The following is a 25,065-nucleotide window of genomic DNA, read 5'->3' as shown; positions in this document are numbered from 1 at the left end:
TTCTAGGGTGAGCTTGGAGGATCACTTTGCCAGTGCACTGCTTGTCACTTTCGTTCAGGTAAACTGTGGAGCGCGTGTCGTTTATTTCGTTGTTGTTTCATTGTAGTGCTTACCTAAAAAATAAGAAAGAAAAAGCTATTAAACTCATACCCTCAGATTCACCGGCAGCTGCCTAAAGTACATTTACGGGTTCCGATTTTCAGGGCCCGTGGTTGGAAGGCGGCTTATTTCAAGTGATTGCGTCATTCGGCGATTGACGAAACAAACCAAAGCATAATAACACATTGTTTATCAAAAAATGTTTAAGGGCACATTGCTCAGCTGTTGTGTAACTTCCACAATACCTTATTGCAGCAAAAGACAAATCACAGATCAGCTAAAACCGCGAGTAGCCGTGGCATGGTGGTTTTCTCTTGTGGACTTTCGCTCTCTTGATATCCCATGGTACAATTAAATTAAACGCAGCTGTGTCGTTTCAGAGCGCGCGTCAATGTCCCCGAACCTCTTGTTTTTTTATCTTTAGGTGATGCAAAACGTTTCCACCCTGCCGGCGGTGCTCACCCCCGACCAGGTGCTGGACTCCCTGCGCACAGCTCTTCTTCGCAAAGGCATCATCTGCAAGCAAAAAAGGTATGTGTGCATGATGGACTTCTCCCCTTTCGTTTTGTGGCTCCCAGAAGATGCACTTTACGGAACGCACCGGAAGCGGCTTGTGGTTTAAATTTCAACTAAACACTTCTTAGCTACCTGTATCAACGTGCCGTACATATTTGGGGACTGTTAGCTTGAACTTACTTTAAACTTGCACTTCCTAGTGCTCTAGTAACTGCTGGCTGTTAAGCGTGCGCGGACGTTATACCTGCTTTAATATAATTTATATTTACTTTTTGATCACGCGTATTCTATGTGCACGTCGTTAATATGTATGCGCGCTTGTCTGTGAGAACATCATTTTACATGTTTCTCTTCGACGTCATCGAAATGCCCATTTTCGGGCAGCTGCTACCGGCGAACGTTATGTAGAAGCGTACAAGATTGTTACAGGGAAAATATGACTGCCGTTTTTTTTTTATCTGAAAGCGCGCAAGAAATATACGTTTAGTTACTCTTATGCTGTGCAGTAATACTGTTGAATAACTGTAATGACACATCCATATCGGTTTATACAATTCAGCTTTTGTTCTTGCGTTAGTAAAGGTTAAAGGGGCACTAGAGAGTTCAACGATTTTTCGCGTATTACTTGAATACGATTTGAAAATCCCGAAGACACCATTGCTACCATGATACGAGACTTGGTAGGCGAGAAAATGCGCAAAAAAAAAAAAAAACTGCGGGTGAAGACGCCACCTCGAGAATTCCGCACTAAACACCGTGGCTTAAGATATTTTTAAGGCGTCCACTGGGTACTGCGTATAGCTTCTAATCGATAAAAAGGAAGTACACTGTCATCCATAGGTGCCATAGACCTAGCATACGAAGTTTCAGAAAATTTAATCGAGGCAATGTCGCGTAAATACGAAAAATATGTGATGAAATTTTCGATACTAAAGCTTCGGAGATTTGGGCTCAAAATTTAGGAATAAACCTTCAGCCTAAATTTTCTCCGCTAATAATGAACTTATAACAGTGAAACTTATCACATTAGAGTTCTCATAGTGCAGCTCATCAATCTTCACGAAGCCACCGTAGCTCTTTAGTGTCCCTTTAATATAATACGAAATAGTATACTGCGTGTGTATCGACAATCGTGGACACTCTTTTAATCCACACTCTTAAAAAAAGGTTGTAGTACTTGCTAACTATGGGGTAGTAATGGTTTGTCACATATGTCATCACCCTGGTAGTAAGTGCAGTTAGTAACGGTGAGGGTGTTAACAGTTACTACCTTTTCCGTTACTAACAGCTTTAGTAACTGTTACCACCCTAGCCATTACTAAACATAGATAGCTACTTTAGAGGTGTTAAAAAAAATAAAAGTAGTAACCGGTACCACTGTGCTCATTTCGCCACGATAATTCTCCATTGATAATACTAGGTAATGTCTGATTACTACACAGCTTTGGGTAATCTTGCGTGGTATGTAATGAACGCGAATAATACATAGCCATAACAAGTACCCTACACTACTGTACTAAGTAAGCGACTCGCGCAGTATATGTAGCCCCTACTTTGAAGATGCATGTCTGGTACAAGTGAGCACTTGTGTTTCAGGATGAATTAAAAAAAAAATGCGACCTTAGAGAACTATACCATACTACCTGGTTATGTGTGTTTGTGGTCGTAGCACAAGACTTTTAATCAGCCGTATGTATAAATAAATATCATGTCATATCTCTTTATTATGAAGGTGCCACAAGAAAGCCTTCAACAGGGTAACCCAGGTATCTTTAGGCAGAGTTTAAAAATACGCCGACACCCGAAATTGCGACGCGAGCAAATGCATGTTGTTGACCTTTGCCTGTAGTGAGACCACTTTTTGTGTTCTAAAATATTGTTTAATTTGATATGTTTAATTAACTGTTGAAGGAACGAAGATGGATAAAAAATTAAATGAGAAAATTGCAGAGTGGTTTGCAAAACACCCAGTTAGACAGTTTTGAACTTTATGTCTGCTAATAATTAATGTGGTTCTGCTTACTACAAATGCCCGCGAAATGCAAAAGAATACCACGTGACAAACTCGCTTGCGCGCAATGATTCTTGTGCTCCATAACGTTCCGCGTACGAACGACCATAGAATTCGCCCGATTGTGCTGTCTCGGCGGGGCCGCGACCGCAACGATGGTGGTGCCCTCGCGATGAACACGTTTTGCTATCGACCACAAAAGCGATAACTGCTGTGACTGCTTATCGCTGTCAACAACCGGTGCGAGGGTAGCGTATCGTTCGTACGCGGAACGTTAGGGAGCACCAGAATCACGGCTCGCGTAGGCGCGCCAGGGGGTTTGTCACGTGGTATTTTTTTGTATTTCGCGTGCATTTGTAATTGTCAGAAAATCACTAAGAATTAAAAGAGTATCAAGTTTGAAAATGTTCTATCGGACGTTCTGCAAACTGATCTACAACTTCATCACTGAAATTATTTTATCCGTCTTCGTTCTTTCAAAAGTTATTCACACATATTTAATTAAACAATATTTTAGCACACGAAGAATACCCTAACTTCAGGCAACATTCAGCAACATGCATTTGGTCGCGTCGTAATTGCGTGTGTGAGCATATTTTAAAACCCTGGCTAAAGATAGCTGGGGCACACTGTATACAGCGCCAGAAACAAAGTACCGAAGTCATTAGCATAGTCTCAGTGAAATTGAATGCTTCACAGCTCTAATATATTGGCGATTAGAAGGTAATAATAGTTTCTGGGGTTTGATGTGCCAAAATCGTGATATTATCAAGATACGCGGCGTAATGAGGGACTCTGGATTAATTTTGACCATCTGGTCAGTTTTGATCCGCCTGTCATGTCAGTTTGTTCTAATTTACTTTGTTGCACTTGTCAATTACAACGCGCGCAACACTTGCTTATGGTCTATCTATTGACTTGTACTTCTCTGTTTTGATAATAGGAGAAGGAGACATAACTCGTTTATGGGTCATTATCTACGGATAAAAAAAAATACTTTTAATCCGTAGATAACTAATGCGTCATTTTTCCGTTTAAAGGTGACTTGTCGAGACGATTTCCCTCGTAACTTAAAATAATATGTATTACCAACTATTTTAGATTAGATAGTTCATGGCCGGGTAACAAAAATGTAGGAACGTGGTGCAGAAAATCAGTAACGTCTTCAGTCACTATCTGTTTCATTCCGGTTACTGTGTACTAGCATAGGTAGTAAGCCGCGGTGATCTAATGGCTAAGGTACTCGACTGCTGACCCACAGGTCGCGGTATCGAATCCCGGCTACGGCGGCTACATTTTCGATGGCGTCTAAAGTGCTGTAGGCCCGTGTGCTCAGCTTTGGGTGCACGCACGTTAAAGAACCCCAGGTGGTCGAAATTTCCGGAGCCTTCCACTACGGTGTCTCTCATAATCACATTGTGGTTTTGGGATGTTCAACCCCACATATCAATCTACGTAGGTAGCAAACAAGCAGCAAAAAGTTAGTAATCGTTGCAGCTCGTAGCTGTTTACTAATGTATGTAGTAAACAGGTTGCAAAGGTTGGTAATGGTGGAAGAAAGGTAGTAAGCATTGTAGTTACTTCCTGTTTTCTTGCAGTCACTACTTTTTTACTAACTTTTTTAAAAGAGTGTAGTGCGTTGTTGGTGTAAAAAAAAGCGTTAAATACACTTAAACTTAGCTCTGAACTGTGACGGTTACCGTTTAATCACGGCTTGTCACTGTAGGATTATGTTAAATGCATGTGCATGTCATGTCGAAACCCGCGTGTTCCTCGCGCCCGTGGGGGATCGATTCGTTTTGTTTTATTATAGAGCTTAAAGGGACCGACAACTGCGCAGAACATGAAATGAATCCACTGATGGAAAGATTATCCGTCGCATTGGCTCCCACCACCATGTCTTTTTTTTTTCGTTAGAGATGGATTCATATATTAATTCTTTGAAAGTCGCGAAAAATGACTTGTAGGGCCTCTGGTGGCAAAAGCCATGAACGAACCGATGTACCTTGCCACGGGACCGTCGATTTTTGCGCGTGGTCGACGACTTTTTTGTTAGTATGGAAGTATTGCTCGTTCCTTTATGTAATAAGATGTCACTCCATAAAAGTGCACATATAGATCTATGTTAGTAGTATGCACAAAGTGGTGCTGTCTTCGCGATCCCATACTCGTAAGCTCGTCTTGAGCAACTGTTCAGCGTGCTCGTGCAACCGTGCACGCAGTTTCCAGGTCGCTAAGATTTTGGAGTGACATAGTTTCGCTACCTTTACCTCGTCTCAGAAATGACGCGCACCTCTACTCGGCGTGGCCGTACATATACGTAAGGACATTTTCAATGACATGGCTTGGCTCGTGTATATATAGAGTGAGTAACGACGCCGGTACAAGCCACCCATGACCCAGCGAAGGCATCCTTGGGCGTATAGGCGCACACAACACGGTAAAAATACAGGGAAGGTGTATAATGCCTCATCGTCTCATTGCAACATCTTATTTTCAAAAAATAGTTCAAAAGCTCAAGGTGGTTAAGCACAGGAACTCCGGCGAAAGCAGAACGACGAGAGAAGGGCTGGCGGCTGTTTCGACCCTTTCAGATCTAAAAATACTTCTTGTAAATTGACTACATGCTTCTTGGAATAATTACTGCAGCTACAAACACAGCGAAGGGTGAGCTTTCTGTCGCGCTGAAAAAAAAAAAAAAAGGGAGGGGGAGGGGGTTGAAAAAGAAAAACGGTTGTCGGTCCCTTCAACTCTCCAACACTTGATATCGTGCATTTTCCGACTCGCGGTGTGCCTTTCTTGGGAGTATGTAGCGGGAATTTAACCGTTCACTGGGTCTGAGCACCGATGTGGGTCACAATGCATTCTTCTGTCGTCGCAATCCGCGATTAAGCAACACTATGCCCTGGCGTAAAAATGGTGGCTCCCGGGAAGCTCAGACCGACACGTATGCCCACTTACTCCTTGGCTGGTACCAGCTACAGAAGATCGGAGCTGCTTGGCGTGTTAGCTGGAGGGCGCATAGTCCGATCGACAGCCGTGGCACCCACGTTGATTGCGCGGGCGGCAGCGGGTGGGGCCGCCTTCTCCTATGCCAAAGGCAGAGGTCCCGGGGAAGGAATACATGGGATTGGGGGGGGGGGGGGGGGGTGTTCTACGCGGAAGAAGGCCCGAAGCGGAAGCGGAAATAGCACGGCTGTCCGGATATGGACGCATCGGAAACGTAGGGACAGCAACCGGACGGCGGGCCGGACCCCGGCCTAATGGTTCCACATCGACCCGAGCACTGCGGCATCACCTTCTCCCGCAGCCGGCCGCAGTCGAATTTCTTTCGTGATATCGGGAGCTGAATCCATTGCCCTAAGTCTACATGGGTTAGATAGGCGAAGGTTCTGTGTGGTTCCCGACTTGCCGCTATATTTTCTCATTTCGGAGTCGCATGCGGATGAACTGTCATCATGTTGAAGAGAAGCGTACTGCCTTGATATCGCGGCTGGCCGTTTTCGCTTTTGCTCCTTCGATATACTTGCAAAACGGTACCGATAATAATAATGAAAAAAAAAAACGCCCGTCTCATATTTGGCGTTTCTTTATCTATGGAACATCGTTCCGCGCGTGAGTGCGTAAAATTTTATCTTTCAGCAAGGCGAGCGTGAGTGATCAACTTTTCTTCAACCTGGGAGGTGATGTCACGCGTTCGTTCGGCTTCGCGTGATTTGTCTTTGCTAAGGAGAGTGCGGTTGTGTCCAATGGCGAGCACTTTCCGGACAGATGCGTGCTTGCGACGCGTTTTTTTTTTTTTTTGTGCATACTCCGGTGCTTCGTAACACACTCCTCACTGCGTGGTGCGCTTTGCTGGGACAGATATTTTTCAGTGTTTAGCAAGGACCGTTAGTCGCTCACTTCACAGGGGGCCCATCGTCGTTACTACGACTGACGTGTGTTTTCGTGGCAATGTAAGGGGGGAGTTATCCCCGCTTCTCTTTCTCCCCCGCGATTTCGGTTATTTTTATTTTCGGAGTCGTTGTATACGTGTAAACTTCTGTGTAGCTCTCCCTTTGTAACGAGACAACGACCTGTTACACGTTAGGACGTATTCGCGTTGCGGTCTCCCAATTTTTCGTCATTCTATTCATTTTAGTGAAAAAAAAAAAACATTGAGTGAGTGAGTGCGTGCCTTCTCGCCCCACACGGCAGGCAGGTTTTCAACAGCAAAACTGTGTGAGCTAGCCGCAATTCATATGGCCTATACGGGTATATGCGTGTGCCGTGTGGTCTGCGCGAAAACTACCCTTATAAAATGGGCGTGTGCCAGTGCGTGGCTTATCAGATAGCTATCGTAACAGAAATTAAGTAATTTCCGCAACTCACCCCTGGTCCATTAAAAATTGAGAAGGCAAGAGTTATCGCAACGAATGGCTGCGAAGCGACCGTGCATGGCAAGCCCAAAACCGAGGTAATATACTCGGTAACGGGAAAGACAGGGGGCGCCTGCGAGAAGACCCGGTAGTGACGGAAGGCTTACGACGCCTATAAGGTGTGCCCGTATACATCTATTAAAATGTGCGAACGTTTCGCTTCAACGCGAGGTTATGTCTGTGAAGTTTGGACATATACCGTGTCGTATATATGGCTGTCCAACTCGAACCTCTCTGCGCTGAGAATCAACGAATACAAACAACCAAGCCTAACCAAGCTAAAGCCTATAGCAGCGACCTAGATCAATCTAGAAACAACGTGCGTTACTTGGCGAAGTCCTCGAATTAACCTAGAAGCAGCCAGATTAGTTCTTAAAATTGTCCGTTTTCGCTGTTGCAGGCCTTGCGCGCCTTAGTGCACGCTTCGCCTGTGTTGTTGTTGTTATTTGTAGATAAGCGTTAGTGTACTCGAGCTGTCGGCACCGTCGTTGCATCTGCTAAAATATAGTCCTGGCTAAGGCAAGCTTGCCGGCTTCTTATAATCAGTTTATGCCATTAATAATATTTATAAGGTTTTACGTCCCAAAACCGCCATATGATTACGAGACACGCCGTATATAGTGGAAGGCTTCGGAAACTTCGACCATCTGGTGTTTTTTTTTTTTTTAACGTGCCCTCACAGCGCACAGTGCGTGGACTTCTGGCGTTTCGCCTCCATCGAAGTGCGACCGCCGCGGCCGGATCACTTAAACCCGTAGAAAGCCGATCGGAGCGCCGTCTCTAGGCACGGCAAGTCACTGCATATCAGCGATAATCTGCTGCGATTCTTGAGTAGCGCAGCGTTATTTTCAGCCTAGTGGTGGCGCAGTGCTCAAATCTGTCAAGTGAAGGGTAAAAGTCGAGTCGAGGAGCGTTTGTGAATACGGGGGTTAAACCCGCAACCTATACGGGTCGGCACTCAAGCACCTTCACCACTGCTCCACCACGGCGGACTAATTTATGCAATGATGTCGTTGGGGTGCAGTCGCGTTGCCGGGAAGTTATCGAGTGCTGTTAGCGTTGGTTGAAAGATTCCTTATGTCGAAACTATTTCATGTCTGGGGTTCTCTGCTGCCAATGCAAAGGGAATAGAAATCTTAGATCATGCCTCAGAACGAGAAAATACGGGGTACCCGTTGTTGTCGAGTGCAATGCGCTCGACGTATGTGGGTCCTGTTTTTTTGTTGTTGTTTAATTCTGTATGTATGTTCACTTAGCGCTTTTAACATGAGTGAACGACTATCCCACCTTTTAGCTGTACTCGCAGGTAATGTTCCTACGTGATATTTCTTAGGGGATTAAGTCCCGCTATTGTGTAATCTTAATTAATGTGGCTCTTTCCTGAAGCGGTTTCGTGTCAAATAGCGCTTCGTTACATTTTTATTTGTTTGTAAGAAGAATTCTAGAGGAGGTGCAGGAAGCGTCGCTTCGCTTATAGCTCCGTTGCTTTTCAAATGCCATTGATCGCCTACACCTGGGAATCGTTCAGAAAGGACTAGAGGTAACGTTCTTTATGGTGACAGAACAGTATAGAGTAGGTGGAGGGGGGGAGAAAAGGCGAAGATAAGCATGAAACGGGATGCTTACGACCCATTTACAAAGGCTGCGGAAATAGGCGTGTCGTTTGAGGCGTGTTTGCAGTGTGACCAATCGTCTTGTAGGGCGAGTTGGCATGAGTGTACATATCGAAGCTCGTGCAGTGCAAAGAAATGGTCAATGAAAGCGAGGGGAGGACGCCACGTGTGCACGCTAAGCCACACCTGATTTCTAAAGTTGTCTTGCACAACCAGTAAACACTATATACACAGTCTGGCGCATGCGTGCAATCTCTTCATAGGAAGTGCGCCTCGGTGGAAGAGTGGCTATGGTGCTCGGCTGCTAACATAAAGGTCGCGGGTTCGATTCCGGTCGTGGTGGTCACATTTCAGTAGGCCTCCTCTCGTCAGATGTCAGTGCGCGTCAAAGCACGCGAGATTGTCCGAATTTCCGGCGCCCTCCACCACGGCGTCTCTCATAATCATATCGTGGTTTTGGGACGCAAAACCCCAGATGTCAGTTTAAATTAATTAATCTCTGCCTAAGACACTGAAGCGAAGAAACCAACAACTTGCGTGTCGCTGTCAAATAACCAGAGACGTGTCGCTGGCACAAACCGCGACTCATTTTGGATGTCTGTGTGAGTGCATCAGGGTATCAAACCCAGGCCTGTTAAACAAAATATATATATAGAGACCGAAACTAGCGATCCAAGGCTGGTATGCTTTGCACGCGACAGCAGCACCGCGCGCTTTCGCGTCGTGAGGCCTCAGCCGTTCGATTTAAGATCCCCGATGCCGTATTCGTGATAATCACTTTCGGCAACAGTGTGGCATAGAATATGGCGTTTGAAGCGGCTATCGAATTTCCCGCTTTTTCTGGTCTTCGGTGCCCACTGCAAAACAGACGATAGTTATAGCGCGAGAACAGAACGACGACAAAGAGACAAGAAGGACACGAGCGCTCTTTGTTTCTTTGTCGTTATGTTCTCGCGCTATGACTATCGTCATGTCATACCAACTCTTATAGCCTTAACTGCCACACTTCTAAATGCAAAATAGATCTCCAAAACTTATCTCCTCAGAATACGTCCCCTTGAGTCTTTCTACAATGAGAGACTCCATGTGTGTGGTTAGAAAAGACTTATTTCTGCAGTCTGATCCTTGTGGAAGTAGTTATCTTCCCTACGCTGTGGGTGCGAAGGAATTGCGAGGCGTGGTCGCTTTTTGCGTACCGTCTTCTTCCGCGTGTATACGGTAGTAAGGGGAGTGGGCTGTATTTCTGCGTGGCGCTCGGAGTTGTGGGCACTCGTATATCCCGAGAAGGCGGCCTCTCCTTTCCACCCTTTTCTTTCACTCGCCTTCTCCCCTCCCACAGCGACGCTGTGCCGTGTTTTAGCTTTCAGAAATATGCATCCTCCCCTGTCCTCGAACCACGCTACTTCGTGCTACCGTAGGTAACCTATAGCCTTCTCGGCTGCGCTAACGTGCGGCGCGAACTGGCGACTTCGTGTACTTATCTCCCCATTAGCCAAGTGTGGTGAAGGTTACGTTAGCTCATGATTTCTAGGAGGCGTCCCTTATACTTCCCTTGCCTTCGTTATTGCCCGCTGGTTTTCACCTAATGGGGCTAACGAAGACAAATTAGGCCCTAAATTCGCCTTCTTACGTTAAGACATCGCAGTGGTTTCACAACGAAATTCCGCTAACCCTATGCGCAGCGAAAACTCATTCCTCGTGGATCACATCCCCGGCGAGTACACGCGTCCGCAGTGCCATGTTCGCACGTCAACGTATTAAGGACGCACGCAGTTGGCACTCCATTGGCTCGACGGGGAGCAGTGACTCTCCCGACTTTTCTCTGCTCCGACACGTGGCTGCCTGCTTTCGGGCGAGTCTCTAGCATCCGGCCGCGTGTTTCCGCATGCGAAACGCCGGGCCGCTCATACGGGCGCGCGCGACTCCGGGGCAACGCAAAAGAGGGGGAGGGACACTTCCGAAGTCTCCATTGTGACTGCGCGGGCCCACAAAAGGCTGCCGCTGGTGCGGGGGTGACGACTTCATCGCCGCTGACGGTCGTGCGCGGGGGCCTGGCAGGGCCCCGCTGTTGTGTGCCGCGTTCGCCTCTTTGCCGTCGGAAGACAGATTCATCCCGGTCTCTGGACGCACGCTCGTGGGGGTGGCTAGAAGTCCTCGCTACACTTTTTTTCTTTCTATCTTCTCCGCTCGTGGTTGAAGTGACCGGCTTGTTTACTGGCCGTTGCCGAATGTTTGTTTGATTGCGCGCCTTTATGGCTGGCGCCTCTCGGTCGCCCTTTGTGGGCCGCTTCGGCCCGAGTCGCGGGAGTGGCGCGACTGAGAAAGAACGGTTGCGGTCGCCCGTGTACGGCTCGCCGCGCGCCATGGGTCAAGTCCTTTCCGTTTTGCTGGTCGCCCGACGCGTCTTTTTCTCGTCTCCGTTCGTTTCTTTCTTATGACGCGCGTGTCCGGTTGCCAGTTGTTTTGTTTGAACCTCGCTCCTGTTTTCCCCCGGGTGGCGAAGCGTACGTGTTTGTTGATCGTGACGCGCCCCGCCTTATGCCTGCTTGCCCATTCCGTTCTCATTCGAGAAGTCTATCGCTTGTGATAGGGCAGCGTGTCAGATGCCAGTTGGTTTGGCGCTTTGTTGCATCGGCGTGGACAATGAGCCGGCGTGGGACACGGCGAGTGTTTCGTTTTCTTCTTCATTGTCTCTCGCGCCCATCTGATGTTGGGTGCCAGCGGTCCAGTTGTCGCTCACGGTGTTATAGGGTGCTGCTTCACATGCCTTATGAATCGAAAAAAAAAAACAAAAAACGAACGCATGCCTGGCTCTTTTTTTTTCGTCTCATTTTTTTCCTGTCTCGTGTGCTAAGCAAGCCCAGCCATAGCCAGCGCATTCATCAACTAATCAATTACGCGTTATTAGGCTATGATCGGCCGCTTCTAATCGTGCATGACTGTGGGAATCGATATGAGATATACTTTCGGCGGCGCGAACATTAGCACCTCTTTAACCACGATGGATGTTTTTGGATGAGGAGGACCAATGGGCACAGCGGGCATTTCTCTCCACTCGGTCATTGGTGCAGATGGGCTGCGCGTTTTTTTTTTTTCAACACCGTTGCATTATAAAGTGGCTGGTTTATGCGATGCAGGATGCAGAACGCATACGTGCAGTTTTCAGTTATTGATCAAGCAGCTCGTCAAGTTGCTCCAAGTGGCGCTGCTATAAGGCTCCCAAAAGTATGGTGTCGCCAAAGACAAATAGACTTTATTTTGATCGATGCACGCTGTGTTTCACGGCATATTTTTTCTTCTTAAGTAGCATTGTGTCGTGCATTTGTGAGTTTATGTTAAGATATTCGAAGACATTGATCCGCGCCATGCACAACCATTTTTGTAAAAAAAAAAAATCACGGCTGGTATCTTGTTGTAAGAACCGGCATAACACGAAAGTGAGAGGTGTTCGCATAAATAATTAATTGGTTATTGGGTATTGGTATATGCTGGTACAATGTCTATGCGTGTTTGGTAGCTATAGAACCGTTTGAAGTGGATGCACCCACGTTGACGTGCCCCGCCGTGGTGGTCTAGTGGCTGAAGGTACTCGGCTGCTGACCCGCAGGTCTAGGTATCGAATTCCGGCTGTGGCGACTTTATTTCGATGGAGGCGGAAATGTGCTGTAGGCCCGTGTGCTCAGATATGAGTGCACGTTAAAGAACCCCAGGTGGTTGAAATTTTCGGAGCCCTCCACTACGGCGTCTCTCATAATCATATTGTGGTTTCGGGACATATTGTGGTTTCATAATGTGGTTTCGGAAATATCAATCACCCATGTTGACGCTTGGTGCTGTATCTCCATCGCGACGATTAACGCCCATGATCATGATTTAACCGTTGTGGTAGGTGGAGTTGTTAACATGCATCTGGACGCTGCATATCGGGAATGCCGTGAAAAAGATGACGTCAACAAGCACATAATAAACAGTGGTACTCGATGTGCACTTCTTCAAAGCTTCGTAAATTGAGGAGAGACGTGGCACAATGTGTGATTCCGAGTAATACAGTAACCTATACCTACGCTCATTCCTACACTATATACCACTAGCTCTGCGCTTCAGGAACGCTCCCGGAGGCAGAGTTTCGTGCCTTGAGCCGTCGAACGTGCTCAGGCGTTCCAGGTCCTCGTGGCCTCTCTCTCACTCCACGAAGGCCCGACGTTCGCCCGTGAACACCGTTGCCTTCTTACGGCGATTAGTGGAGCAGTTTTACGAGTCGGGACTTGTGCACGTTACAGCAAATAATTAACCGATTACTATTGCTTCTTTTAAGATGTAATTGATTAGAGTGATCATTTACAGCCCCAGAAGAGTAACTTAGTCATTAAAGAAATGAGATCGATTACTTTTACTTTACTTTCCCTAAATATTTTATTGTAACACGATAAGACAAGCTTACTCGGAACTACAAGGTAGTACTGTGGCTTCCATGCATAGAAGCCTTTTGCGTGAAGGCTGGGAAGATTACTGTGACCTCTGTGACGCGGTGTTACACTTGTTAACCTTCAACGGGGCATTACGACGACAAGTCAACACGATTCACTGGGTTTTGGGAAATACGCGTCTCACGTGCCGCCTTAAATCGCACAAATTGTCGTCATATTTTCCGGACGCAATTCGCTCGTCGCTCTTTACGTGAACCACGTGCGACTGACAGCAAACTGGCAGCTCTTGCGCCCCGAGCCGAGATCGGGCTATAAGTGGTAGCACCGTCACCGCTATGTATACATGGGCGGCCGGTGGCTTGGCGAATAAACTGATATGACTGCAGCCTACTCGTAATATATATGTCGTCCATTGCCGAATGTATGCACCAAGCTCGCCGAACGTTACTGTTACTTCACAAATCACCGAGCCACTCAAGCCAATGAAAGTGATGACCCTACACCCCTGGACCCTTGTTTCGCAACGATTTTAAAGTGCTACAGAGAAAATAGGCAGCTGTATCCACGTCCTCATAGCAAGCTCAGTGCTGCGGAGGCAACAGCGCTAAGAAAAATACAGACTAACACTTACATAAACCTGCACACTCTTCACCTGATCTACCCCACGGCGTACAGAGATATATGCCCGTGGTGTGGAGCCACCCCAACACTCTTTCACATCACGTGGGAGTGTGCAGAGCACGACGAAGAACACGACACCACTGGCACGTGGGAGGAATGGGAGGCGCTGCTGTCTATAGCCCAGCCCTATAGTGGATCAGCTGCGACTGATCCACTGCGACTGATCCACTGAGCTGAACGGATGACTCGCGCCAGTGGGGCCCTGGAATAGGGGCACCACCCTGCCGGAAAGACTTCGCTCTCCACCCGTATATTCCACGAGGCACTGGAGTTCTAGCCTGTCTGGATTATGCATATGATAAAGTTTTGTACTACTACTACTACTTGTGAGAGAAACGCAATATGCCATTGAAAGAGATGTTTGCTCTTGGTGACTGCGTTTTCGCACCATGTCACGTTTTTTATATTTTCTTTGTGAGTGTTGAGCGTGTGTCCCACCTACTACGCACTACTGTGGTGAGACTGAATTCATTCTTTGCTTCAAGTATGCTGGTCTTGGTTACAAAAAGAAAATGAAAGAAATCCTGTATTCTTCGGCGATGAGAACCGCGAATATGCATCCCCATTTTTTCTTATTCAGTTCTCCGTGAAATGAAAGTAGGACAGTCGATACGTTTATTGAGGAAAGGTACGTGGCTGACAACGCTTTGGCACGCTTGTTCTTACTCCGATAATGCCATACAAAAGTAACAGTTCAGCACGCAGCGTTGCCCGATTGATTATCTGCATGACAGTGATGTTACAAAGGTTCGGTCATTTGATGGCACAAAAGTTTTTTTTTTTTTACAAGCGAATAATGTCTGCTACTTCCGTCAGTATATAAGAACGCTACTAAAGTGCTGAAGATAGTGTAAAAAAGAAAAGACGTGTTGCGTCAAATTATACGACATCCTTGCGAGGCGCGCTGTGTGGATTAATTTTTAAGTATCTGGATTCTTTAAAAGCGAACCAGAATTTATGCACGGGGGTATGTCTGTATAAATTTCGCCCATTGTCAAAATTGAGCATGGTGGCTCAAGTTTAACACCTTCGTAACATTCCATTTTCTGTTCTTTTTAATGGACCATTCATGTACCGAAGTGTCAGAAATTCCTGGACAGAAATATTTCGCTGTATAGTGGGACCAGGACCGTACAATGAAAGGTTATTTCAAGCAGAATTAAAGCTCGTTCGAAAAGTAACAGCGCCTCATTTAGACACCTAAGAACAATGCAAAACCTCACGTTTACCACTGAGTCGCTAAAACGCTGCATTCACACGATGTTCAGTACGCCTCATGTTTGGGACAATGCCAAGTGTAGTTTGCAATGTGCTTCAACTAAAGATTGGCACCTACACGGACATGGCCCGGGTGAACGGAGGGTACGCCGACGATCAACACACAGCACTCTCGGCAAATGCCCGAACTGATCTTATAACGGCTGTGCATAGTCAAATGTTTCTCTAGGTCATGCTAGGCTAACGTACAAGGACAAACCGCCCGTTGAGGACGAGCATAACATACGCGCACATGCAAGCGTTATGTGCCTAGCAGACGACGCAGGGAGCAATCCGCACTAGCCACGATTCAGCCAGTGGCCACCAGACCACTTTGACACCAGACTCGCTTTGACACGTCACTGCGAAACCTCGCCCGTGATACCGGAACCGATATTGCTTTTTTAAGGTAATGGTGTTTAATATGTAACCAATGCATTCTGAAGCACAGCGACACTTTTTTAAATTCTAGATACCCGTGTTTTTATTGAGAGAAACAACCCAGAAATATTTATATTCGTGTCAGTACTCATTTTAGCTTATAGCTTAGCAAAGCAGTATCGGTGTGCATGCGAGAAGTGGGCTCCATATATATCTTCTTTCAAACCCGGTTATCATGGATACCTGTTATGTTAAGTAACGGTACATCGAATAAAATGGCATGTCTCTCTCTCTCTGTCTCGCACACACGTGCACACACATGACATTTTGGACTAGCCGCCTTCGTGCATTGCGCGCTTCGACCTGGTATAACGCGAAACGTGAGTGAGAAGGGGTGAAGTACACTGTTTTCACCAAGGCGCGTTACACATACAGAAAGACATTTTCTAAAAATTGCTGCGTGTGGAGGCGTTAACAACAAACATGGGGCGCACACTAAGTAACCGTAAACTGAGGCTGAAAAAAGGTAATTTATTTATCATATAATCTCGGGGAAAGCGTAGTGACACGGGCACATTCGTCCGGTTTTATTTCTGCCGGTTCGAGAGAGCGCTTATGCACGTTTCTTGTCGTCCAGTCCGAGTATATGGCCAAGCCCAAACTCCCAACTGCTTGTTTGTTTTGTCTCGTTCTATACCTGTGGGCATTGCGAAACTTGCCCTTTCGTCTTGTTGCCGAGCCGCTGCGCCGAAAAGTATAGTGTCTCCGCGCAATGCTGGCGCCCACCTCTGGTCCCCAACCCTGCAGGCAGCTGCCGCTTTGCGGCCTCCCGCGAGTCTGACGACGGCGGCGGACCGTTCTCCGCGGGAGCGCCAACATCCCGAGGCAACCGGAGCGGGGCTCTTCCTCGGTTGTTCCCGATATTGGCTTCCGCGCGCATCGTGCGGTGGCCCTCGCAAGTGCCCCCGCGGGAGCGAGTCTTGTGTACTATGCTGCCACTGCTGGCCGAGAGATGAAGTGTTGTAAGCGTTATCCGGCTCGGCCAGATGGGCGCGCCGCGGACGCTGTTGTGTGTGTGTGCGAGTCCCGCCGTTCCCAGCCGGAAAGGGGTCGCCGTTAGTGCTGCCTCCCCGCGGGGGCTGTTGCTGCCTCTAATCAGGGCCTCTTGCGGGGGCCGATCTCTTGGACTATAGCACTCAGCCGACCTTGCTCGCCTGACCGCCCCCGTTTGTGTCGAGTATCGCTCCGCGACGAGTGCTTCGCAGCAGTTGATTGGCAGCGTGAGCGACCCCTTTGTGCGCACGATGACGGGCGTTTCCCCCTTCCCGCGCTGTCGTCAAACTCCCTAGCGGGCGAGGGTCGGTGGGAAACGACATGGGAACGGCCACTCGCGTACAGTCAAATTGCCGATCATGGCGCGGTGCTCGTTTGGAAGGAGGCAATTTCCACGGAGCACGAGTTATTCGGGATTATACCTCTCATGCCGTCTGTAATCGCGGCACGGGGCGTTCTGTCTAGCTTGCTTAGCCGCCTTGTTTTGCGCAGGATTGATTGACCTAGTAATTATAATGTAGGGATCCGCGCCAATCTGATCGCCGCAAACCGCCGGTGTTCGTTGCATATTGACGCTTTGTTTTTTTTCCTATTTCTCTCTTCCCCGCTCATTGCAGCACGTTTTCTCTAAGCACGCGTTAAGCACGCTTGTATCAGTGCAAGTGCCTTCAATTGATTTCACATTCGACCTTCGATTCTTACTCGTGTTTCGTCTGACCAGCGGATGTCACCGCAATGTTTTGTCACCCAAACATGGAGCCTTAGTTGTGCTTGACCCCTGCTCGGAATAATTCAAGTGCATATGCACATACACGGGGTCGTTGCGTGACTCCCTATAGCTGCAATTTTCGACACTCACTCACCATCTGCCATGAAGTTACAAGAACTATTGAGCGTTTTGCTGCTATTGTTGGAACTCTCGAATAATGATCGGCGAGTCTCGGTCACATCATTGACTTTGCCGTAGATGTGCTTCGTTTTTTTTTTTTTTTTGTGTGCAATGACCACCGCATGGGGCTGAAAATGGCTGCACTCATACTTGACCGTCATCACTTGTTGAGCTATACCATAGAGTTGGGAGTTTTCAGCTCTGAAGGTGGGTTTTTTTTTTTTTTTTCAGGCTAAGCCGTTCGAGGTATGGAAACAGCACTGCCAGGATTGACTGAACTTGACTCGTGGAATATTTTGTGTTCAAGAACGAAATATTTATTAGTGTAGAACTTTCATGAGGAGCCCAATAGCTTGGCTGCTTGTGAAATTTCTGTCGTGCGGAGAATCGGTAATCTTGTGAAGGAGAATGAGCAATATATTGCGCAGGGTCGTGCAAGAAAAGAAAGCACGTGTTCTATGGTCGTGCACGTCTCCCAGTAGCAGTGATCTTGTGGTATATACGCACACATGCGTTACTGCGCTGTTTCGGGACTACAGCAGAACGCGGCACAAGAACGTGCTTGGCGGGAAACAGGTCGGCGTATATATCTGCAGCCGTTGGGCTTAAAAGCCCCGGGTTGTTTATTCCGGGAAGCTGGCATTTGCCAAGAGTCACTGACTCAGAAGGCGTTTGTTTGTTTGCCAGCCCCGTTACGCTTAATATACAAACGACTATGTGGAGGCGAAACCAGCCTTCTTTCGTGAGCCCCACAACTTGACAATGAACTGAGGGCGCTAAAAGATTACAGGAACTATATTAGTCGAAAAACCGCCCCAGTAGTCACCTTTGTCGTACCCCGGTCACTTGTGGCCACTTAGGTGCTCTTTGAATGAGTACACTTCATCTTGCTAGGAAGCGCAGCCACTATTCCACAGAACACACAACACAAGCGCCTATCCTTACCGACTGGCCCGATACAATTGAGTACACTTCGCCGCGAGTGTCATTTGCGCGCTCTCACACGAGAAAGTTTAATGTCAAAGTACACTTGCCTGCAAGTGTGTTCCCCAGCCTCACTTCGCTGTGATGAAGTGTGTAGCCTCAGTACCAGTGGCTTGCACGAAAAATACGATGTTGCCTAAAGCGGCGCCCATACTATTTTCAAACCATTGTTTTGGTTATAAGGACTACTGCTGTGTATTAAGTCATGATAAAAAAAAAGCCTTGCTGCTCTTACCCTCGGGCAGTTTGAGGCCAAGTCCACCATGGGGATGCGGCAGCACATTATGTGCAATGGTGGCGTCCGTCGCGTTGTTTGCTTGCACATGTGTAGGTGCGCCGGTCTCTAGTCATTTCCGACGGTGTGTGCCACTTGTGCTACTTGCACAAAGACAGCGTAGTCCGACGGTGAGACACGGGTGCAAAAATTAAAGAAAAAAAACATGTTTCCCCTTCAAAACTGCCAATTGCCACTGCCATCGTTTCCAAAGTACATTTCGTTTTCTCGTGTAGCAGCGCGAAACGCCAATATGACACTTTGTGAGCGTAAGTATTCACTCGCTCTAAGTGCGTTTAAGTTGTCACGTGTGAAATAGGTATCAGACTCGAAATACTAAGTTGCGGCTCGCGCGATAAATACAAATCAAGTCCAGCTAACCAACTTTAATTACGAGTTCTTTAAGCACTTGTGGAATAAAGCTGCCTGTCGTTGTAGACGCGGAATTAAGTAACGCTTCGACCGCGTGTGGTGTACATTTGATGTCGAGAGTTGGAGAGGAAAAAAAAAAAAAATCTCTGCAATTGGAAGTAGGCATGGTTAGTATGTAATTCAAAATTATGTGCTTGGGTTCGTATTAAACTGTACGGTCAGATAGTTTTATGTCGTGAATACACTTAACTCATGATCAGTGATGTCCGTCTTATTTCTTCGTTTTTTTTTTTGTTAGAAACACAAAACGTATCTTTTATTCGCGATTGCTTACAGGTGATGACAAAAATTGTAAAATGACGCATTACTCCTATCTATACAAATACGCTTAGGTGTCACCTGGTGGCATATATCAGTGGGTGGTATCCTTGGAATGATTTAGTAATGCAGCGCGTGAAATGATTGATAAGAAGGTTGTCAAATACAATGTAGCAAGACTTCTTTTCTTCGAAACGTTATGGAAAACTTTGTCATTTTTGATGGTAAACACAGGGGCTTTCCGTGGCTACTTAAGAGAGATTTTTAGCTAAAGCTAAATCTCTACGTGATCTGTGCATAAGGTATACACATGTCGCTTCTCGGCGACTCTATCTCATGCAGCCGTAATCGTTACCCGGGAACGCATATGGCGTGGCGCACACTGCGTTTCACATCGTTACGAACGCGTCCTATCTATCAAGTTGTTTTCACACATGTTTTGTACGTTTATTTACCGAAGCGACTGTTAGCGGGGGTGTGTATTGCAGGAGTAATCCCAAACGGAGATACACACTTTTTTGCGTTTGTTTCTGTAATAGTGTGTCAACAGTTTTGTCGATGGTTCCGCGGAATTCGTGTCACGTGTCATACACAGCTTGGCTGCGAAATACTGTCGTCGTCGGCTCGCAAGTATTCTCTTGAACTCTTCTGGGTTGGGCTCTTGTTTTGTGTGAATTGCGATATTTGGTAGTGAGGACGCATTACGCGGCATACATCGGCTGGTTGGATCGCACCCAATGCGCCGACGAGGCTACATGGGCTGTCGTATCTGCCTTCCAAGATGTCTTCGTTTGAACCATGTCGACGTTGGGTTTCCTTGCACCCCATGGGCTTACGCTTACGTGGACTCGGTAAATGAATATGTCCCTCAACCGGTTCGCCTCTCAGGGCGCTGGCAATTTCTCTGCGCTTTCCCCTTCCTTGATTACGTTGTTTTCGAAGGGGAACCTTTAGTAGTACTATTTCCGAGTGAGAATCGCATCAAGAGGAGAAAAAAGCAGAGGCGCGAGCAGTTTTCTTTTTCTTCGTTTTAGCGCGCTCTCTCTCTCCGTGTCGCCTCCTTGGCAAGGGGAGACCCAATAACGTCTCTGGAGTGTAATGCATCACCAGTGGTGGGTTGGGGGGGATGACGGTGGAATGGGAAAGAGACCTGCTCTACAACGAGCACTCGTCCGTCGGCGCGCCACTGTCATTTCTCTCGGCGGCGCGTCGTGCGCACCGACGGCGAATGATCGCAAACTCGCGCTCGCGGGTGGGCGCGCGCGTTTCATTATATTTTGTTCCCGCGTCCTCGGCTTCTTTTGCTGAGTTCCCCCCCCCCCCCCCTCTGCCTTCTTAGACGAAGAAAACCCTGGGGCCGCCCGCTGTTCCCTTTTTTTTTCTTTTTTTCCTCATGCGTCGAGACTCCTCTTCGCGAAGTTCTCTCGCGCGTGCTCCGGGAGGGAAACGAAAATGAGAACCGAGGAGCGTGGCGGCGCCCCAACGCAAACAAGGCTCATCTCTTCCTTTTGGCCGCCGCCTTGTTTTTGTTTTTGCACCGACGATAGCGAGCCTCGAGCAGCGAAGTCACCGGAAACACGGCCTCACGAACACGGTTCCTCCGGCGCACGCGGCAGCAGCGCACATGACATTGCGTTCAGCCAGGTACTTACCAGTCCAGCCTCGTGTGTGTGTGTGTGTGCGTGTGTGGCGGCAGACGCTACTCGGCGATCCGGACCGCACGAATGCCTATTATTCGGGAGCCGAGTCCTACTGCTGTATACTACCTCCACACTTGGGCTTCCTTCTGTTCACCGTTTTTATTGGGCACGTCGTACGTTGGCCAATGGCGGGCCGTTGTCTTAGCGGCAATGCATAGCCTAGCTAGAGTCGGTTGCGACGAACGTTGGGGGGGGGGGGAGGCAAAGTAGGGAGGAGGGGGGGGGGGAGTTGCTCGCTACGATATGTGCCTATTCGTTACGTTGTCCGTCTCGTTGTCAAGCTTTCGGGGAGAAAAAAGGGGAGGGACTCAGCGTGACATCCCCCCCCCCCCCTCACGGCTGCTTCCCCACTGCCTCCTCCACGTATACAGCGTGTGCCAGCTACTTCGGAATCCGCGTGTCGGAACCTTTTGATCCGCGGACTCCCAGCGAGACAATTGTCGGTTTGGTTGTTGTCGCCGAGATTCCTTAGCAAGCTTCCTGTTCGCCTGTCACGTATGCTCTTCTCGGTCCTTCCCTTCATTCGGGTTTTTTTTTTTTGCTTCGTGGTTCTCGTTTTATTCACCTCCCTGCGAGAATGCTTTTTAAATTTGTTCACATATTGGAAAGCGGCGCGCTTAGAGTCTTTTCTCGGAAATCTCTGCCCTCCTTCTGTTCTTCGTAAAATGAAGCACGGTGATGTGGCGTCACGGAATCTCTAGTGACCAGCAGCCCGGATCGAAATATTTGGACATATGTTCTAAGTCACGTTCGCCTTCACGCCTGCTGCTTCTCTTTGGTTCGTTTTGTTTGTTTTTTTTCTCCGCCTTTCGTTTTGCGGCGCAGAGAGTTTGAGCGGGTGCTTTTGTGTCCGTAAATTACGTCTCTTTCTCATTGTTCTATTTATGTCTGGGGCACGCAGCTATACTGGCGCAAAGAAATATCACTTGGTGCTGGAGAAGATGTTGAAATTGTCATACTGAATCTTCGAATGCGCACGAACAGTGGTGTTTATAATATTTTAGCCCTCTATATCGATGAAGTCTCATGAATGGGTCCACTCTGTGGCCGTGGTGCTTTCGTGTTATGCTTCAAGAGGACGCATTTTGAAGGAAACGGCTTGTGCTTGTATTGTTTAGAGTGCATAGCTTGATTGTGGAGGGCATTTACTTTTAACGCAAAAGTTTTCTACTCCAGTGTTCACCAAGATTTCTCGGACGTCGTTTCCGTAACGGATGTGGCGTCAGTAAAACGTGCACGAACAGATGACTGGGAAAAATGAGCTGGAAGAGTTTGGATGATTTGGGTGATATCGGACTTGAGATCATCCAAATTAAGGTGCCCGGTGCTCTGCACACTGCGCCACCGACGCACATGCGGGACGCTTTGCAGGCGCACTTATGTGTCTCACACCTCCTTTTCACAGTGATCTTCGGTTGCAGTGTGGGGTAGTTCTCTCGGCGTGGTCACGTACTGCATCAACACATTGAGTGCCCACAGATAGCGCTTCGGTAGATTTAACGCAACTGAGGCTTTCAATATATGATTGTAGAAAACTCTACGACCGGTGCAATGTGCCGTATGCGATGAGGTGGTTTGGTGACGACGCAGTACGTGATTTTTCTCTTCCCGTTGCGTGATGGCTCATAAACAGAGTAGTGCCGCTTCTATATGCGCCAATGGCTATTTTCTACCGTCTATTGCTTGGGGACGCCAGCAGTTAGCTGAACGCCGTCCCGCGTTCACGGCTCAAGCTTCGCGTTCCTAAAGCGCTGTATGATACATGCATGAGCACAGGCGTAGGTTACCCTCCTACTAGGGAGCACACGCATCGGCGTTTTTCTCGTTAGATGACCCTTTGAGTCGGTGCATATTGAGTACCGGCGTTCATTACGTGCTTATTGATGTCGTATTTACGCGGGATTCAGACTATGCTGTGTGCGGGTGTATGTTAACTATACGTCAGCTACCACAAGGGTTAAGTCAAGATTACTGACGTAATTAGTCGTCGTGATGGAGAGAACAATATGATATTTTCACTACATGTGTAAATCTTGACTAAACACCTTTCAGGAGGCAATGCGACTTAGCATTCTGAAAATCTGTGCCATAACAACGACCGGGTCTGCCTTTCTCGGATTCAGGGGGTCTCAGGGTCCCACAGGAGCATTGCGCTTTAAAGTGCTTTGAAAATGTTATTCTAACTTGCTTTTTTTTAACGGGCCCTACTGTGGCCGAGAATCGAACGCCTGACTTCTTTTGGGCGTGACGCCACCATACAGAGGGCATCCCTGTGGCGTGCGTGGTTGAATAGCTCCGCCGCCCTCTCGCGTCTCGTATTTATTATTATTATTATTATTATTATTATTATTATTGCAATAGTAATTATAAGGACACTCTCGGCTGGATTTTGCCGCCGGCTTCGACCTTGACCTCGACGTCACTCACCGTATATGTATACGTATTTATATATATGAAGCTGCAAGAAAGAAAAAAATCTAAGACTCCGGTGCGTGGAATCGAACTTTGGTCCTCTGAATCTTGAGTGCGAGGCGTTAGCCACTGAGCCACCGAGGAGCTCGTCCTTCAACATTCAAACGGCAAGCTATTTATATTCACCACTTACCGCTGCTGACGGGCATCTCGGAGGGAATTGTCGTGTTTTCAGCATTACCAGCAAGGTGGCGCAACGAGCGTGCGTCGCCACATCGCGCGGTGGCGCGTGCTCTCGCTCCACGCGTACTTTGCCCCTCTTAGAGGAGGTGGGCGACGCTCCCTCGTGCTCCCTTATCTCGTGGTGGCGAGAATCATACGTCTTGATTGGCCTCGGGCTTTACCTGGAACGATTCTTTTGTAGTTATCGGGTGCACAAAGGTGACACAGCGAAGTAGCGCATAACACAGCGAAGTAGCAACTGAGATGCTTATTCGCGTGCATCTGTACCTGTGAGCACGTTTCGTGCGTCATTTGTGCGTGAGAAACGTGGGGCACGTTTCGATTTGCTTTCCATATTGTGCGTTGTTTGTTGCTATCGCGTTGATTGCTTCGCCTTTGCAGCAAAGTTGTGACTTTATTATTATTATTTTTATTAAATATTGTTGTTGCTACTGTTGTTGTACTTAACGAAATCAGCAAACTACTGCTGCAGCTTGTTCCCAGACTATGCGAAGTGCTGATTAACAGCCTCGGAAAAGTGTTACTCTTCCCATAATGCCTGGCTGCCGGCGTCGTCTGTTATATATGGTCACCTAGATAAAAACCACGAGGGCCTATCGCGCTGCTTCTGTAAAGGGTAACGGCTGATTCCGTGTCGAATTGAAGCATCACATGGGCTATAATGGTGAAGAAACTTATTTTTGTTGCGAGAAATGCGTGCAACCATGCTACTTCATTCATGGTAGGTTTGCATCTAAAGACGGGCCGGCGTTGACATGACAAGCATGCGCAAATCTACATTTTTTGTTTAGCACACGTAGGCCTGTGAAGCACTGCGCAAGTGGATTCCCTGCTTTGTGGGAATTAAGCAACACAGCATTCTTATACAGCCGCATTCAGCCGCAACATTTCTGTTATGATTTCGGGCAAACGTGAGAACCATGCCCCGCCGCGGTGGTCTAGTGGCTAAGGTACTCGGCTGCTGACCCGCAGGTCGCGGGTTCGATTCCCGGCTGCGGCGGCTGCATTTCCGATGGAGGCGGAAATGTTGTAGGCCCGTGTGCTCAGATTTGGGTGCACGTTAAAGAACCCCAGGTGGTCGAAATTTCCGGAGCCCTCCACTACGGCGTCTCTCATAATCAAATGGTGGTTTTGGAACGTTAAACCCCACAAATCAATCAATCAATCAAACGTGAGAACCACGCACGCACGGCCTCATTCAGAGTTGTAACTTTTCTCTGTGGCATGCTCCTAATATTTATGCCACAAAATTTCTGCGGTGGTCACACGTTGCACATTCGATCGCTATGGAGCCACACATGGGTTGAAATTACGAATGATTGTTTCAATTCCAGAGCTTCTACAAAGTAGTAAATCGTGATAAAAAAAGTGCGATCAGCCAGCATTATCATTTTTCGCCCTTGAATAAGCATGCTGC

General features: G+C 47.7%; 1 protein-coding gene across 1 annotated transcript in view; it reads left to right on the top strand.

The window, feature by feature from the left end:
* The window catches only part of LOC119161343 (maternal embryonic leucine zipper kinase), a 159,364-nt gene that overhangs the window by 102,554 nt on the left and 31,745 nt on the right, over window positions 1-25,065 (top strand). Inside the window, exon 14 of the mRNA XM_037413765.2 lies at window positions 524-630. Within this exon, the coding sequence (XP_037269662.2) occupies window positions 524-630 (107 nt within the window). The remainder of the gene's footprint in view (window positions 1-523; window positions 631-25,065) is intronic.

This window comes from Rhipicephalus microplus, chromosome X (assembly GCF_043290135.1).
Source record: "Rhipicephalus microplus isolate Deutch F79 chromosome X, USDA_Rmic, whole genome shotgun sequence".
Lineage (NCBI taxonomy): Eukaryota > Metazoa > Arthropoda > Arachnida > Ixodida > Ixodidae > Rhipicephalus > Rhipicephalus microplus.
This window is presented reverse-complemented; position numbering and strand designations above follow the sequence as displayed.